Source organism: Anser brachyrhynchus (genome assembly GCF_964034855.1).
Source record: "Anser brachyrhynchus genome assembly, chromosome: 3".
Classification (NCBI taxonomy): domain Eukaryota; kingdom Metazoa; phylum Chordata; class Aves; order Anseriformes; family Anatidae; genus Anser; species Anser brachyrhynchus.
Window position 1 is genome coordinate 106,348,586 of NC_137696.1, and position 19,453 is coordinate 106,368,038.

The window sequence follows — 19,453 nt, forward strand, 5'->3', positions numbered from 1 at the left end:
GAGTATTTTTTCCTCAAATATACTGTACTTTTTATTTTTAAAGCACCTCCAAAATGCAGTCAGTTTGAGACTAGAAAAGGATAATCTACTTGTGCCATAGCATGTAAAGATAGATATTGGAGAAAGATATAAAAAAAAGTAATTTCCTTTCCAAGCAATAAAAAAAGAAGGTTATATATAGCAGAGAACTTGGTTTCTTAGTAACAGAGAAACTTCAAGATTTTGAAAAGATTACCAGCCATGAAAAATATTGAACTTTCACCTGGTTCTATTTGTTTTGAAGCTACAGATATAAAATAGAATGAATTATTCTTCCATCATAAGAAATTTAGGCTATATCTAAACTAAACAGAACAAGGGCAAATGCATTTTAAAGCCAATCTATATGATTAAATTCACTTATCTTGCAAAATTGAGTGGCTATATAAAGTGACTGTAGGGAGTGGTTTATGGCACATGCCAACTTCAAAACCATATCTATAATTCTACTATTTTAAATATAATTTGAAGCGATTCTAAATAAATTTATAAATTTATTTGCCAGTAAAAGCAAACTTACATTTAAAAAAAAAATGTTTCTACCTTAATAGAGCTGTACAGTAGAAGGTCTGTCCTCTAAAATATGATCTTCAAATCCAAACTGAAATTATTTTTATGATATATGCTAATCAGTCATTCTGAGTTAAGATGAAAGATACTGCATTTTGAAACATTGACACAGGATCTAGTTTTTGTGTGTTGGCTTATTTGGTATTTTGGCAAAAACGCACAAGTTTATTGAAATCTCTGTGCAGTGAAATAATGACCAAGATCATTGTTTGAAAATTTAGACTAGTTGCCTTACATGTGCTATGAATAGCATAACAATTCAGAACATATGCTTCCATATTCTTCTTTGTTTTTGGTGATACTGCATTCTGAAATTATGCTCTGCATAGCACATTTTGCATGTAGCCACAGATGAAGTATAGACAGTAATCATCTCATTAGTTTAGACTATGGAAGATGTTTCTTTTATATGTGAATGTTGATTTAGTGTACTGCCACCTTTAAAACAAAAAGAATTTCTCAATTGATACTCATTTTCACAAGATCAGAAAATGAGTCATAACTAAAATCTCATTCCTACTGCGTTCAGTAGAACCAGGGTATTACCTATAGAAAGGGTAGGACTTTGACCCAATGTGCCTACCTTCAGCATATATGATGAGGAGGATTTTGATCAACCTTTGATGCTTACCCAAAAGGGGAAAAAAATAACATTAGATATATTAATTCTGTTGTTAAACTGTAAAAATTCTGTAGAGTTCATACACATTTATTGTTCATGTCTGTGAGAGATGGACCTGCTCTGTATCCTCAAGCCTGTGTGAGGCAGTAATGGGCAGCTTCCACTGTTCATTCTTACTGCCCGTAACTGTCATCTCAAGTTGATGGTGTTGCTACACAATCAGTCTTTTTAGAATATTTCTTACCAAGACTGAGTAAGTTGTTGAAGTGGTCAAGTAATTAGCAGTTCATTAGGGACACATAAAGTTTTGCTGAAAATAAATATTTTATCTTCTAGACAATGAACTTCAAATTAAGGTCATCTATTGATGCAAAGAAAATCATCTTAAAGCACAGCAGGTGCTCATACAGGCTTATTAAAATGAAGCACATTCCTCTGGTCTGACCTACACCTCTAAGGTGGATCTCAAATTTGGGGCAAAAAGCTCATGCACTCATTAAAAAGTGTTCTTTATTACAGCCTTTAAGGGGATGTAAAGAGGCCTTCCACATTACAAATGACAAAATAGAAAGGGCAAGAACTTCTCCTTAGGAGTTTATGCATCTTTTAGAAAACTCTTCATTAGAACAGTTTTGGGGGATTCTCAAACATATTTGAAATAATTGCTTCATGACATACATGGTCTGTTCTGGGGTCATCATGGACTTAACGCATTCAGATATACCATTTGGCGCCCATCACAGAGATACCATTGCATCCTGCAGCTGCTTTGTGTCTGATCATAGAGATTTTCTTTATCTGTTGGCTTAGTTGGTTCATCTTCCCTATTCCATGCCTCCAGCCACTTATCCGAAATAAAGGGATCCCCAAGTGTGCATTTTCTTCTTCTTTCCAGAGCCATCTATTTCTCTTTTCCACTCAGTGTCAACTATTGACTCCAGCAACGCCTATTATTGCTAAATTGTTTGTGTTTCATCCCCATCTAAGCAATTATAGTATATAGTGAATGTTCCTCTATCCTATTTAGATCCAAACCTATTTAAGAATACCTTTCAGGTGGTCTAATTAGGCCCTCTGGACCCAGTTAAAATTTGTTCATGAATGTAAAGTTTAAGCACCAGCAGAATGCCATAGCATTGTTGGTGGGGTGAGTTTTTTTCACCCTTTATATTAAGAAATCTAAGAAGCCAATGATGTTTGTGTCTGCAGGGAACCAGGAGATTAAATAAGGCTTTTCATACCTTTTTATTTGTATAAACAAATGCATAAACACTTTCTGTTTTGTTTTGTTTTGTTTGTGCATAGGGTATTCCTTCTCAAACCATGAGTAGGGTTCTAAAGATCACACACACAAAAAAATAATTGAAATTCGTGAGGCTTTCATCATTCAGTGTATAGATTATCACACTTACCAGTTGTCATTTATACAAGTGTTGCCATATCCACTAAAAAAGGAAAATCATTGGCTAATGAGACAAATACAAAACTTCTACTTTCCTTTATCATTCTAATAATCTCGCAGACTGGTATTTCTTCTTTTCTGTGTTCTGGCAGCACCCAGAAGAGTGGGGATTTAGTCTCAACAAGGATATATCAAGTTAAATGTAAATATTTAATTACCATTAAAGGCATCAAGGCATCTATTGTAATAGCTGGCAACAATGTGAAGAAATAACTTACCAAAGTGCTAATTTGAAGGAAGCAGGTCTCCTGCTCTCTTCCAAATTACGTTTTCTAAAATAGGAGTAATCCAACACTTCCCTTGAATTTACTAACTATGCCGCAGGACTCAAATATGTAGAAGTAGTTTAAAATTTAGCAGAATACCTCTCCTCTCAGACAGTGAAAGTAGTCTGAACTTATGTAGAAAGGACTGATTGTAGAAAGGACTGCATCTGACTCACAGAGCAGCTATTCCACCCCAAATCCAGTCAGCGTTATCTATAGAATACTGGAAAAATGCACAGAGAAAAAGTCAGAAAATTTACAGGTGAAGGTATAGCATTGGTCTACATGAAGAAAATATTTTACAGTAAGGTATATTGAAAAATTGAACATAGCAAACTTTTCTCTGACTATATTTGCTTTTGCAATAGCCTTTAAAGCATTTAAATTGTGTTTTCTCAACAGTGTCCAGGGACTGAATCACATTTCAATATGTACATGGAATTTTCGTTAATGTTATAGGTATTAAGGAAACATCAGCAGAAGGCCTTTATGCAATTAGACAGCTTTTTTTCCTTAAAAAAAATAAAAAGTATACACTTGTATCAATAGAAAACATTCAAATACAAATAATGCTGGTTTCAAAAATAATTTTTTCTTTTTTTTGAAAAGTATCTCTATACATATTAAAAGACTCCTGTGAATCTATGATATGCCAGCAGTAGTAAGAACCCATGCGTAAACCTGTAAAAGAGCAAGAAGCCTAGCTTTCCTATGTATTTTAGAAACAACTGTGTAACATAGAACATATTTTTTGTACTTTGCAAGACCACATTCAGTAATAAAGTTTTTGCATCTCTATTTCATATTTATCTTTGGATTTCAAACCACTTTTTAAAACTAAGCTTTTGTCAAGGATATTGATATTGTATCATGTAGGGATGGAAACATTTACATTTCAGAGAACTTCTACGTTAAGTTTTTAATTAGCAAATATTATTATTGTGTCTTTTGTTCCCACATGTGATACTGAGCTGTTAATTTTATTTGCTCTGCAACCAGCCTGTTATCATGCACTGTGTTTACTGCCCTAATGCTTCATCTTAATACATAAACATTAATCATTTATCTGTAGTTCTAGGTAACTGTGTGTAACAGAGTCCTTAATCAAATTTCTTTCTCTTTAGAACGTGCTGTGGAGATTTAAATTCTCTCAGCTCAAAGGCTCTTCAGATGATGGGAAAACAAGAGTAAAGCTGCTTTTTCAGAATCTAGACACCAAACAAATTGAGACAAAGGTAAGTGACATATTCCTTCTCAGCTTAGTAAAAAATGAAATGGAATCATCAATTATCAATTCCATTTACTGCTGCACTTGCACATGGTGAACTGCAGACCACACTTTATCTTTTTCTCTGCTGTTCTGTAGAAACTCCACAATAAATAAAGTGATATAACATCTATAAATTTATTGCAGTATTTGTACAAGTCTGTTACTGAGCTGTGTTTTGATGGCGTTTCACTATATCAGAAAGATGATTTCTTTAGTGCAGTTGTTTAGCCTACCTGTAATCATACGGTACCTTAAAATTGCTTTTGAAAAGGATAAAGGAAAAATAAAACTTTTTAATGACTAAATACATTTTAAGCTGCTATATAGTAGACAATTTCAAGCAAATGTGTTTAAGATACGCAAATAAATAAAATATTGTGTAACTTTTATTAGTTAAAAATAAAAATAAAAAAAAGGAAATAACCTTGAAAGAGGCCAGGCACTTCCTGAAACCTATTGGTTCTACTGTGACTTAGGAGCATTCAGTGCTTTGCAGGATCTGGCATTAAGTTGTGGTGACAGCCAGTCACTACTATAGATGAGATACCGCTGGTGTCTGTTTCTGCTTCCAGCAATATGATATGGTTGTGAAACTTAGAATTCAGATTCCCAACTGAACTTCAGCAGTTTCTAATTCAGGATTGTACTTTGAATTATCATCTTGAGGTGTAGCTGTAATGCCTGAATCTGGCCTCAGATTCTCCTCTGTGATCCTAAGCTTCTTGCAGTTGTACACACAACCTAAGGGATTGGATGAAAATTGGAGAAATGGAATACAAAGGTAGAGATCATTGATGAATAAAGAGAGTAAAGAATAATTCAATAAAACATAAACAAGTGAAGACAGAATTATTCAATCATGACGTTTTGAAAGGAATCAGAACTTTGATGTGATATGACAAAGAAGAGGAAGGCAAGAGTGAGGTTCAGCTGGGATTTGGTGGACAAAAGTCAAAGAAAAATTAAACAAACAAACAAACAAAAACACGAAGATCTATGAAAGCTCTCAAATACTATTACCTGGAGTTATACTGGTTAAAATGACCTATAAAGTGAAAATTTGCTGTAATGACCATATCACAAAGGTAGAAGAGTTAATATCTTTACCTATCCTTTAAGATTTCCCATTCTCATTAAGATTTCACATTAAATGGGACTGGGCTAAAACTATGCAGCCTCCCTGCTCTAGATACTTGGTTCATATATTCAAGTTTATGTCCACTACACTTCTAAATGGTATTATTTCTTAGACTTTGGAATTACAGAGTGATCATGAAATAAGCATCTCTAATACCCATAGTATATACTACAGTATCTGCCTCAGCTTAGTGTACTGAAAGAGCCAGATGTTGCTGTATGGTGAAATGCAGCCAATAATCAGGAACAGAAAATGTCATCAAATAATAGAACTTTAATTTCCACTACATGTGAAATAAAGCTTGATACAGATGACTTATGTTCACTTGGCAGTAATCAGTAGCATTAAGGTTGCAAAAGATTTTTCCAGATTACATCGAGTTCTATATGCTTATAAATTCTTTGGGGAAAAAAAAAAAAACACATTTGGGAATTCTATTTTTGCATCTTGGTTACTAACTAGAGATGGTATTTTTTCTCCTACAAATTTTGAGCGAAGTGCTTCTTCCTGTGCACTTCAGTTTTAGGTGAAGAACAATATATTTTTCCATTTATTTTTTTTTTTCTGTTTAAAGGAACTAGTAAGTCCTAGATTCCTGTCAGTTGTTTCTTCTTCAGGTCCTTCATATTCCCTACAACTTCCCCTTGTACTTTCCCATTTCAATACTACTCTGTACTTACTCTTCCTTTAATACTTCCAATAATACCACTTCAAATCCTTGAAAACCCCGCAAATCCAGCAGAATGCCTGGTAATGGGAAAAAAAGCAGTTGTTGCAGCTAGTTTGCAGGTATGTGTGTATTACGTATTTAGACAACCCCTGTTTAATGGGTGGCCAAGTGACCCCTGCCCCAGTTGTTGGTCAAGACAGGAAAGGACAGTGCTCTTCCTGCCTTCACTTCAGTGTGGGGTGGTAACAGGACCTCCCAATGTGTCGCATCAGCAACTTGTAACACAATTCTAGAAGTTCAGCTCCTTTGAGGTATCCACCACTTCAACAAATGTAAAAATAGCACAAGTGTGTACCTATGTAATTTCAGCATGTTATTTGTTTAGGAAATCAGTTGTTTTTTTTAAAGGCTCTTAAAAAAATCTGTTTGCAGCATAGCATGTACATGTTTTTCTATGAAGGAGTAGCTTTGTAGCTGTTTTGAAAGGAGGAAGAGAAAGATTAGTTATGAAGTGTTTCTGGACCGTGGCATTAATGTGGAGCTTGTATGTCTATGTGCTTTTCCTTGAATCAAAAGTTTGAAATTATTTGAGCTGGAGATGCCCTTTCATGTCCCTTTGGCGAGGGGCTCTTAAACCAGATGGAACATATTCATTACACACAGTTTCACAGAATGGCTTAAGTTGGAAAGGGCATTAAAGATCATCTAATTCCAACCCCCCTGCCATTGGCAGAGATACCTTGCACTTGACCACATTGCTCAGAACCCCATCCAAGCTGGCCTTGAACACTTCCAGGGATGGGGCACCCACAGCTTCTCTGGGCAACCTGCTCCAGTGCCTCACCACCCTCTGAGTGAAGAATTTCTTCCTTGTATCTAATCTAAATCTCCTGTCTTTAGTTTAAAGCCATTACTCCTTGTGCTATTACTACACTACCTGACAAAGAGTCCCTCCCCAGCTGTCCTGTAGGGCCCATTTTAGGTACTGGAAGGCTGCTATAAGGATTCCCTGGAACCTTCTCTTCTGTAAGCCAAATAACCCCAGTTCCCTCAGCCTTTCTTTGTAGGAGAGGTGCTCCAGCCCTCTGATCATCTTTGTGGCCCTCCTCTGGACCCACTTTAACAGATCTATGCCTTTCTTATGCTGTGGGCCCCAGACCTGAACGCAGCACTCCAGGTGGGTCCCAGGAGAGCAAGAGGGGGAGAATCACCTCGCTCAACCTGCTGGCCACACTTCTTTTGATGCGGCCCAGGATATGGTTGCCTTCCTGGGCTGCAAGCGCACATTGCTGGCTCATGTTGAGCTTCTCATCAACCAACACACCCCCAGGTCCTTCTCCGCTGGACTGCTCTCAATCCATTCTTCGCACAGCCTGTATTTGTGCTTGGGATTGCCCCAGCCCATATGTAGACCTTGCACTTTGCCTTGTTGAACTTCATGACGTTCACACAGCCCCACGTCTCAAGCTGTCCAGGTCCCTCTGGATGGCATCCCTTCCCTCCAGCAGCTCGACCACACCACAAAGCTTGATGTCATCAGCAAACTTGCTGAGGCTGCACTCAATATCACTGTCCATGTCACTGAAAAAGATGTTAAACAGCTCTGGTCCCAATACTGACCCCCGAGGACCACCACTCTTTTCTGATATCCACTTGGACATTGAGCCATTGACCACAAGTCTTCGAGTGTGACCATCCAGCCAATTCCTTACCCACCGAGTGGTCCATACATCAAATCCATGTCTCTGCAATTTAGAGACAAAGATATCTTGGAGGACAGGGTTGAATGCTTTGCAGAAGTCTAGGTAGATGATGTCAGTTGCTCTTCCCCTATCCACCAATGCTGTAACCCCATCGTAGAAGGCCACCAGATTTGTCAAGCACGATCTGCCCTTAGTGAAGCCATGTTGGCCATCATCAATCACCTCCTTATTTTCCATGTGTTTTAGCATGGTTTCCAGGAGGATTGTTCCATAATCTTGCCAGGCACAGAAGTGAGACAACATGGACCTGTTACATGTCAAAAGTTTCTATGTAAAATCCTTGCTTTTGTATTTTCTTAACAGTAAAAAAAATGAAGAAAAAAAAAAAGGCATAACAACAAGTAAGAAGAATCTGTGAATATTTTAGTAGCAGGGGAGAGCTGAAGGCTTGAAGGCAAATAATAATTCATAGCTTACTGCATGAACTGAGCAAATAGCAGATGAGAAGGGTACGTTCTGTGCTTTTTTGTTTGCTTCAGTTATCAAAAAAAAATGCAATTACATCTCACATTACAGGTAAGATCAAGGGGTTATAAAGAAAAGCCAGAATATGGAGGGAAAGTGGTTGGAGTATTTTTAAATGATAGTTTTCACACTAGGAGGTAGTGGAAGTTGTGTTTGAGAAGTCCAGGTAAATAAATAAAATTACAGAAAGATATTTTTTTTTCTTTAAAGGACCAAGGGGAGATGTAGAAACATATAGACCAGTCAGCCTCAATTTGATAGTAGAAAAATGCAAACATTATTAAATAAACACAAAGATTATTGAATAAGCAATTTGTAATTACATAATTATAGAGAAAATAACAAAATTGTAGGAAGCAAGGTAGATTTTTGAAATGAGATTCTATTAAAGTTACATCATTTCCATTTTTTTTGGCAGGATAACTGCTGTGGGGGGAAACAATACTCATGATTTGTCTTGAATTTATTCAAGTTTTATGTGATTTTTTCATAAGTAATTTTGGTAAATAAAACTTAAGTTACCATAAAATAAATTGAGTAATTGAAAAAGCAATTTAAAAAGTAGGTTCCATCAGTTGCTTGAAAAATAGAAGAATATAATATACCCAAATTTTCCTGATCAAGAGTCACACTCCTTTAATTTCCTGTCTGGTAGAAGTTTGAAGCTGGAGCATGCTCAGCGAAAATAATATCTTGGCAAGTAAATTTTCCAGTTAACAAATTTGGACAGATTACACAGGAATAGTAAAAAAACAACCTCTGATGCAAATCTCCCTGCCAAATTTTAGAGTCTCAGGAATTTTGGCTAAAGTTTTCTTTTGAAAAGTAATTTTGTCACTGGCATGGTAAATATTGGCCAAAACATTTTATATTTGGCAAAGTTGTATATAACTTATGTACCTGAACACAGGATCCAGTACAGAAAAAGTTCCAAGTAATGTTAATAACGTTAGATATTCTGAGCTTATGTAGAACCTATAGATATTCTGAGCCTTTAAAGCAAGTACACTTGCTTTAAAAAAAATAAAAAGAGAGATTAATATTTCTAAGATTGCATTCATGTTTTAACTCCCTAGTTAAACTGTAGCTACCTGGAAGATAAGATCTTTTTTTTTTCCAAGCATATTTTAATTGAGCCATATAAGCATTTTTTTTTCTCATCTCATTTTCTTTCTATCCTCTGTTGAAAAGAAAAGTGGAAATATATTTTAGCAATTCATTCACACTGAGAAGGGAAAGAGACCTTATTTATCTTTCTTCACTACATTTCCTCTTTTACCAACTTGGTCACAAATATTTAATTAAAGAAAGAATACAAAAATAAATCATAGTTTCACTAGACAATTGTGAGCCATATTTAAGCATTCAAGTAAATGTTGCTTTTCTCATGCACTTCCTGTTTGTTATGCATATAATTTAAGAACCCTGCATATTTATCAGAGTGCATACAGTATTCTTTCTTCACTGACTTCAAGCCTCAACACTATTGTAATTTTGCAGTGGTACAGGAGCACACTCTGATACGCTTTTGCAATTAGACTGTGCAGCACAGTTTGCAACAAATCCTTTTCATTTAAAATAGGAGAATTTCAGAAAAGTGATCAAGGACAAGTCGGCAACTGTGCTTCTGTCTTTAGATTTACTATATGCACCTGAGAGGAAATATATTCCACATTAGTTGAGAACTATGGGATATTAAGGAGAGTGCAAGCAAAGCTCTCTCTTTACAACAACATTAATCTCTAGCATCAATAAACCATAATCTAGCACTCAAGCCCTTCTGTTTTTTTATTAATATGGGTCTTTTGTTGCTGAAGTCTGGCAGTTTACTACTGAACATCTTGAGAGCTTGAAAAACATTTGCAAGATTATGATGGATATGAGTTAAGACTTTATCCATTTGACAGTATCGGACAGTTGGATTGCTATTGGAAATTAATTTTAATATTTTCTGGAAGGGGTGAATTTAATTGCCTGCTCCTAGACGAGCATCTCCAGGACAACTTTTCAGACGCGTTTCTTGTGCGTTAGTAAAGTTTGCATCTGCCAATGCCACATTTAAACTTGTTCCAGATTTGACAGTAGACAGTGGCAGTTGGAATCACTGAAGCTGGCACTGAAAAGCCGTCTGACTCTTCCTGGTCCCTGTAGAACACTGTTAAAAAACTTAAGTACAACTCATAGATAGAGTTGCAATTCATCTGGCATTGATTTTTGTCATCATGGATCAAGTTCTTAGGCTTACAATGTAAAAGCACCATTTTAGTTTGTGTGTGTGTGTGTGTGTGTGTAAATGATAGTCACAAATATTCACAAAGAGTTTTAAATAAAACTTTACAGCTGGACAAGCTTTCATACCTCATTCCATAGCCAAAAATTTATTTTTTCCTGTTGTGGTGGTTTTACTTGGGTGGGCAGTCGAGCTCCACCACAACTGCTCTCTCACTCCCCCTCCTCAAAGAGGAACGGGGAGAAAATACGATGAAAAGGGCTCAAGGGCTGAGATAAGGACAGGGAGATCACACAGTAATTATCGTGACAGGCAAAACAGATTCAGCATAGGGAGATAGTAAGATTTATTACCTATTACTAACAAGCTAGAGAAGTGAGAAACAAAGGAAAGAAACCAAAAGCACCTTCCCCCCCATCCACCCTCTTCCACCTCCTCCCCCCGAGCAGCGCAGGGGAACGGGGGAATGGGGGTTATGGTCAGTCTATAGTGCTTCTTCTCCGCCGCTCCTTCTCGGTCACTCTCGTCCCCTGTGCAGTGGGGTCCCTCCCACGGGATGCAGTCCTTGCTGAACTGATCCGGCGTGGGCTGCCCACAGGCAGCAGCTCTTCAAGAACTGCTCCAGATATGGGTCCGTACCACGGGGTCCATCCCTCAGGAGCAAACTGCTCCAACCTGGATCCCCCACGGGCAGCAGCTCCTGCCAGGTCACCTGCTCCTGCGTGGTCTCCTCTCCACAGGCTACAGGTCCGGCCCGGAATCTGCTCTGGCAGGGGTCTTCCACAGGCTGCAGTCTCTGTTGGTGCAGGTCCACCTGCTCCACTGTGGTCTCCTCCACGGGCTGCAGGGTGGAACCCTGCTCCACCGTGGTACTCCATGGGCTGCAGGGGGACAGCCTGCTTCACCATGGTCCTCATCACAGGCCGCAGGGGACTTCTGCTCCGGCGCCTGGAGCACCTCTCCCCCTCCTTCTTCACTGACCTTGGCTCCTGCAGGGCTGTTTCTCACTCCTCTCACTCTCCCAGCTGCTGTGTGTCACAGCATATTTATCTTTTTCCCTGACTTAAACATGTTCTCACAGAGGCGCAAAACAACATCACTTATTGGCTCAGCTCTGGTCAGCAGTGGGGCCCTTACCAAACGTGGGGCAGCTTCTAGATTCTTCTCATAGAAGCCACCCCTATGGCCCCCTGTTACCAAAACCTTGCCATGTAAACCCACTACACCTGTTTATAACAGTCTTAAGCTGCACTGTACTAACACATTTGTTCTTTTCAATCATGATATGGCAACCAAGCTGTGGTATACTTGCTAAAATTTAGAACTGAATTTAGAATTTCTTCTGTTGACTACAGCTAAAAGCTAGATATTATTTGTTTTTTGTTGTTGTTGTTTTTTGTTTTGTTTTGTTTTACTTTCCAAAAAAGTGTGGTTAGCACTTCAATCAAAAAGAATGAAATAATATGCTGAAGAATACAGTAGCAACAGTTATACTAATGTCAACAATTAATAAACACTAAGACTCACCAACGTCCTTAAAGAAGTCATGAAATGCACAGGTGCAGAAAATTAGACACTGAGAGAGCCTTTACAGGATACAGGCTCATGTCTTGTTCAAATAGTGATTCAACAGCTCTCAGAAGTAATCAATAAACTTAAGTGTGTGTGTGGTAGTGATGCAACAGGCCTGTTAAGGTCTTTATGATACATCATATATCCAGCTGTTATAGGTGGGTGGGCAAAGCAAGAACATACATTTTTCTTACTTGGCTGTGCACATACAGTGATCAAGGTCAGTGCAGTGTGCACATATTTTATATTCTCAGTACCAGCAGGCAGTTTTGTAGTCTTATCTTCCACTGCTTTGATCCGATCTTTTATGCTCTTTCTTGCTCGCTGTCTTCCCTCTAGTGCCTTTGCTGTCCTTAACTACTTATTAGGATGCATATAGTAAACTGAAATAGCCTTGATTATTGAAATATTAGACATGCAGAGATTCTTCTAAATATACATAAAATAGACAATTGTAATTAAGAAAAAAAAAAAAACAGCAATCACAGATGAGGCGAGCAAGCAGAAAGGTGGAGTTAGATGATGCAGGGCAAATAAAATGATCAGTTACTCAGTTATCTGCCTGGCTGGGTATGCGGTGAAATATGTTACTTTAAAAAATAGACAGAGAGATTGGAGTGATTCATTTATTAGAAAGAAGTATCATTGGTGTTATTTTCTAGAAAAAAAAAAATCACATTACATTCTAAACCTGAAGAAGCAAAATTTCCACCCTATAAACCATACTCCAGATGGTCTCTCGTTAGCAGACATATTGTCTCCATGTCTTCTGACAATGCAGTATCTACATGTCCCGTGTCCTTCATGCCATCCCTATCTTTCACCAAATCCATATTTCCAAATTAACCCCCCAATCCTCTTCCCCTTTTCCTGTTGTAATCTTCATCCAAGCTATATTCACCACCTGAACACCAGTTCTCTGAGCAAACCCTATCCTCAGTCTGCACAAACCTGTACCCCAATGCCTGTTCTGGATATACATGACTGCCCCTTGCTAGACAGCTTCAAGGTTGTGAAGGCAGCCAGTGCAGACATCAAGTGTCTCTCAGGGACAAAGCACCACATCCCCACCCTCATTTATGTCCTACTGTGTCAAATACTCTTGTGATTAATTGGATTTCTCAGGCCTCAGGGTGAACCTTACCTCTCCGATGACCATATCTAACACAGTCTACCAAAGTTGACCATATCAGAGCCCTGCAACAGAATAGTTTCAGAGTTCTCCTCTCTTCTTATAATCCTCCATGATCTCACACCCTAATAGAAAACTTAATATAAAATAGTGAAGATGGGAGAGAACATGAGGGAAGTGAGCCAACTGGTAAATTACATGTAGAAAGCTCATATGCTACCTGTTCGGATACCCCGTTCTGTAACAGCTTCCAAAAACAGTACCACTCTTAAAAGTAATCCCTCTGAGGGACCTGCAGCATGATCTGGAGAAAATAAAGTGCTGTCTTCACTTAAAACACAGGTTTGGCAACGCTTCTCCTCTTTCAACTGCATGTAAATTATATTATATAGAAATAAAATCATATTGTAAGTATCCAAAAGATTAATTGTAACAGATTAGACAAAATTCTGAGGTACACAGGAGGGACTGCTGCAGTTTGATGTGTACTCTGATAGAATCAATGAGCACTGTGCAGTAGGGGAATTGGATTGACTCCCAGTGCTGACACATTCCTATCTTTCCTCTTTTCTTATCCAAAAACTCTTCACATAACATTGTTAGAGCAGTCTGAAATCCTGCCTACAATCTGTGTTAGCTATCTCTAATTGTTTTTCTTGATAAATATGTACAGCTTTGAAGTGAATATATTTGCAGTAAGGAAATGAAAAGCTTTGTAAAAGGCTCTTGTCTCTGAGCTCTTCTGGCTGCAGTAACTCAATATGTTGAATGTCAGAATGAATCAGTCAGAACCTGAGGTGAAATTGTTGGATGTTTTCCGTTCATTTTGGAGCAAATCTAAGACTAATGTGAGTGCTTTTGTATTTTATGATTTATTGTTTTTAAATATTGTAATTCAAGAGATTTAAACTTTGACTTGAGCTGAGAATAGATACATTATTCCATATTATTTTCTATTGAGTTGCATTTATTAAAAGTCCTGTGTGTATACTCGATTTTAGTTATGTAAAATTTATACAAAGAGAGTTAAATAATGGCACTACTTTTTTTTTCTGAATGTTTACATTAATTTTATATTAATGTTTACAATAGACATATATTGTCAATAAAATACAAATAAAATGACAATAAAATGTTTTAAGAAACATTTCCTCATGACCATATCTATCAATCAAAATAGAAAAAGTGGTTTCTTTATGCCTCCAAAAAATCAGAATAAAGATCACATGGGTTTAAATTCCTCAAAGGATTTTAACCAACATTTACGCTTCATTTTTCTTCCACAATGAGATCTGATTTTGAGTAAGAGGCCCAAATGAATACTTCAGCAACTGGATGCCAATTATTATGCATTACCAAGGTGCTTGGTTTGATATAAGTTCTCAAGAGATTTTTCTTCTTTTAGGGTAATTATTTCTTAACCTAATAACTAGCAAGTACACAAAAACAGAAGTTTGAGAGAGTTTTGCCACTTCCCTTGATGTTATCTTTTTTTTTCTCCTTATTTAACTAGATATGAATCATAATAAATTGCACAGTATGCTCATTGGTTGTGTTGGCTTATGCCTCTATTGTTTTCATAAGATTATAGGGTGTTTTGTGTTTGTTGTTATTTAGAATCTTGGAAGTGTCAGTTTAATTTCCATTTAATTTAATTTCAATTTAATTTCCATTAAATACATGGGGGTGCGTAGCTGTTTAACACAATTAAGAGAACTTCTGTAATTGACAGATTGTTTTACTCCAGTTAAGGTATATTTATCTTCTCACAAAGAAGCAACCAAGTGCAGCATTTTAAGGGGTAAGGGTTTATAAACTTTTTTTCAATTAGATGTTGCAGGTAGCAACTTTTTCCATAATACATTTTGATAAACTTGTGCTCATTGACTAGAAACTGGAAGTAGTGGGAGGTCACATAGCAGTTTGCATTGCATTTCAAATGCATGGAATGATATACTCAGAAAGCAGAATTTTGTAGTGAAGAACCATGAAAGATGAATAACAGCACACCTCCCTAAACCTTGATTTAATCAAGATGCAATGTTTAAGATTCCTTAATTTTTGTCATGCATCTATAATCTATTCTCCTGTGTTAGCTGCTTTTAGATAAAAGAATATCTGACTTTTATTGCAATACATATTTCTTTAAAATCTAGTCATAAAAACTAAAATGTTCTCCCATTGCATGGAAGGAAAATAAGCAATGAAATATTGCAGAGGCACATTGTGTAAGAGATCCAATTATAACAATCTGTTTATAATGGCTTATTAATTCAAATGATGGCATGAAAAAATGGCCTGTGCATAGTGTCTGAATTCACCTATTTTTACTTCAAAAGCTGTAGGAAAACTTCAAAATTTTTTGAAGGGATGGGGGAGTCGCTTCATTTATGTTAACAAATTCTTAAAGCTGTGTAATTACAAAATTCTTGTGGTTCAAGATTCTGGAAAGTTAAAATTTATTTGTCTGATGATGAACCAAATTGATGATGAACACAAATTATTATATACATCCAAATATCTCTGCTTACATATTCTATGCAGGATTTAAGGGCTGAAAGCATTATTCTCCCAGGCTTATGTGTGCACTGAGAGAACAATCTCTGAGGAGAGCTTGCTGCCAAAACTTTCTCTGTCCAAAGGTTACTGCGTCTGAGAAGGACTTTTCTGTAGCTTTCTTGGATGTTTCATTGAGCATAAAGGCACTTGTAAAGCCACTTATCATCATGGTAAGGGCATATCCTGGAAGCATGCTGAATATGATCCCATTACTCTTGTTGTACAGTAATATTGCTTATCGCCACCTTATGCTGGAGGAAGTAGACAGTAAAGGAAAATTACATTTGTCTGAGAATAATAGATTTGCTTAGCGGAAAATAAAATCCCTGAGACAATAAACTATATGTACCTGAGGCTGTAAGGAAACAGTGCACTATTGTTTGAAAAAAAATATATACTCATCTTCATCATGAACTAGAGTCTTCAAATATTGAAAGTCTGATGCCACCTTCTTCTTCTTCCACGTTTTTATTTTTCATGTGTCTGATCCTGTTCTCGTCATAATTCCACCAGAATCCCTGGCTATTTCCTGAATGAAACAGTAAAAAGGCAAATATCAACTTTGTTTTATTTTGCAGAATGTGAGGTAGAATAAGAATCTACAATTTGTGTTTTCCTGCTTGCAACCTAGTCAATATTGAAAAATGAACAATGAACCTCTATTTTTGATCATTTTATTTTTTTAAAAGTGTTTGTTTTTTAAATAATTTGAAATCCCCAGTGAGTTAATTTTATTCAGGGTCTTGGAGACCACGTCTGTCCTGTGAAAACTCTTATTAGCATTTGTCTTAGGGGGAAATCAAGCAGTTTTTCCTGTATTTAGATTGAACAATGTGTCCTGTATCACACCAGACTATTTATTAGCTGTGTCTACTTAAAACATCCAGATTGTTTTAAAAAAAGTTGTACCTGGCTCAGTAGAAATAAAACCAAAGTATAGTTCACTTACCCTGGGGAATCTGCCAAGCAGAAGCAAAGAAATATGGCTAAACTAATTCACATATTTTATGTGAACATAGTGAGTCAGGCTTATGAATCTTGCCAAATGCTTACAGGTTGCTTTCCAGTAATGAAATCACAGTATTACTTGTTGTGTATCAGCACCTGAGTTAGTCATTATCTGCCTTCCGTGGAGATGTACAAAATGACCTCGTATTCAGGTAATGCTTTACTGCCACAGAAGAGGAGACAGTATGATTACTATCATATAACAAAGAGACATAAAATATTTATTAAAAATAATAAAGGTATCTATCACTATAGCTGTTACTTACTTCACAGTATGTTCATACACGAAATGTTCATATACCAGATGTTTACAAGGACACCTGTCCCATTATCTTTAGCTTCTGAAGGAATCAACTTAACTACCTCAAAATAAAAAGTCAGTAAAATAAAGATGTTGAAAAGCAGAAAAAAAAAAAATGTATGTAAAAGATATATATTTCAGGGAAGTGCTTAATCAGAACAATATTGGAAGTAGGGTAGTAAGTGATACTGGAAAAAGAAAAATTCCATGATGGAAAAATAAATCTCTCAAAATCTCTCAAATGCCAAACATCTTACAGTGAACACCGCACATCTGGACAAGATGAAAAACAGTTTCTGACTACCTGTAGTATTTTTAAAAAACATAGTAGTACAGAAAGATGAGCTTCATTATACTGGTCCATTTCCTGATATATTCCTGTTAACTCCTTTGGTTCCCCAAACGCTCAAAGTCGTTGCAGAAGTGTACCTCTTCATGCTGAAGGTGGTTAATGCAGGTATCTTCAGAATGTCCTCTTTAGCAAGCTTGGGCTGATCCTGAAGCTATTACTCATGTAAGTAACTCTCATTCTCAGGAGTACTTCCTGTACTTTCAGTTAGGAGGTCCCTGAGTATGGACTGAGCCTGTACAATGCCTACTGTCCCCCCCCCAGCAGCTGACCACCCACCCAGCTACTTGCCTATTCCCCAACCAGCAATGGGAGGGAAGAGCAGACATGAGAAAATTTGTGGGTCAGAATAAAGACAGGGAAATCATTCACCAATTAAATTACTGTCAAAGGCAAAACAGTAAAATATATCATAATAATAATAATAATAACAATAACAATAACAACAATAATAATAATAATAATAATAATAATAATAATAATAATAATAATAATAAAATCTGCAATATCTCTTGCAGAATTTAACTTAAATTAAGACATTTAATTACTGGTTCAGGTGCTGGGAAGCGAAGATCACATTTAAACACTTAGGAAAAACACCTTTCCTCCCTTTTCCCCAGTTCAGAGACCTCTGCTCCCAGTCTCCCCCCATCTTCGCTACAAGATATACTCAGGCCTTCTGGTGAGGTGGCACATAAGGTTGGGGTCAAGGTGCAATGGTTTCTTTCTGACACTCCTCGATTCTCATTTTTTTCTTTGTTGCTCCTTCCTTCCTACTCATTTCCTCTGCTCCAACATGGGTCCCCAATGGGCTGCAGTCCTTTTGAGGGTGTTTACCATGGAGCACTTTCTGCTGCACTGTCCTCCTTGTTGTCTTTTTTATTTTTTTTATTTTTATTTTTCATTTGCTGCCCTTTCTTAAGTGTATTTTTAATCACTACCATCTTGACTACTGGGCCTAGCCGTGCCCTGCGGTGGGGCCTTTGGAGCCAGCTGAAACCAGGTGTGTCCGGCATGGGGCATCCCCAGCCTCTCATAGAATCAGAATAATTGAGGCTGGAAAAGACCTCCAAGATCATCTGGTCCAACCATCCCCCTACCACCAACATTACCCACTAAACCATGTCCCTAAGCACCACGTCCAACCTTTCCTTAAATACCCCCAGGGACGGTGACTCCACCACCTCCTTGGGCAACCTGTTCCAATGCCTGACCACTCTTTCTGAGAAGAAATATCTCCTCTCCTAATTTCCAACCTAAACCTTCCCTGGCACAACTTGCTCTCCTTACAGAGGCTGCCCATGCAGTCTTCCCACTGCCAAAAGTTTGCCAGCAATGCCCAATACAAAGTTGCCTTTGATAGCAAAATGGTTTCCTGAACAGGAATACATTCCAAATGTTCTGTCTAAGACAATTATGTTTAGGAGATACTGTAAAATACTGTAATAGGAAAATCAGAAGTTCAGTGCTTTAATTTTCGTTTAAAGATAAGCAGATAGGTTATTCCCTGATAAGCTACTGTGTAACCAATACCTTTAAATGCATATCCTGTTGAAATCAAATGTGTTCTCCTCAAACCAAAAACTATACCAAATATCCAGCTGCAGATTTTACAAATAGTAATATTGTGTAAATTTAACATGCTTTTTATACTTTATTTTTTGTCATTGTTAGAATATCACTCCATTTCTGTCTGTTGAGATTGGGAAAGAGAAACGTTGTCCGTAGTGCACAGAAAATTAAATATTTTATAAAAAGTCAAGGGGATTTGAAACCTGGTTAAGAGAAACTGTTTTTCTTGCTGAATTGGGGCATATTTCAAATAGCCTTATTTTTATGTGCAAACTGTGGTATGACTTTATCTTCACTTCCACCTGGCCTCTGTCCTCCTAGCTTCCTTCCTTCAGAGGCTGCCAAGGTATGTGTCCTCATCAGCCTCCCCTGGTTGAGACTTGAGACCACATCATTCCCAAACATCTTTAACTTTTCAAATAATTTAAAACATGGAGTGATATTTAAATGTTCTTGCAAGCTGAA

The 19,453-nt window shown here is 37.1% G+C and overlaps 1 protein-coding gene across 16 annotated transcripts in view; it reads left to right on the top strand.

The window, feature by feature from the left end:
* Positions 1 to 19,453, top strand: part of SNTG2 (syntrophin gamma 2) — a 286,741-nt gene that overhangs the window by 251,318 nt on the left and 15,970 nt on the right. For all 16 annotated transcript variants that reach the window (XM_080588164.1, XM_080588166.1, XM_080588160.1 and 13 more), the window contains one exon: positions 4,084 to 4,194. In XM_080588164.1, the coding sequence (XP_080444290.1) occupies positions 4,084 to 4,194 (111 nt within the window). The remainder of the gene's footprint in view (positions 1 to 4,083; positions 4,195 to 19,453) is intronic.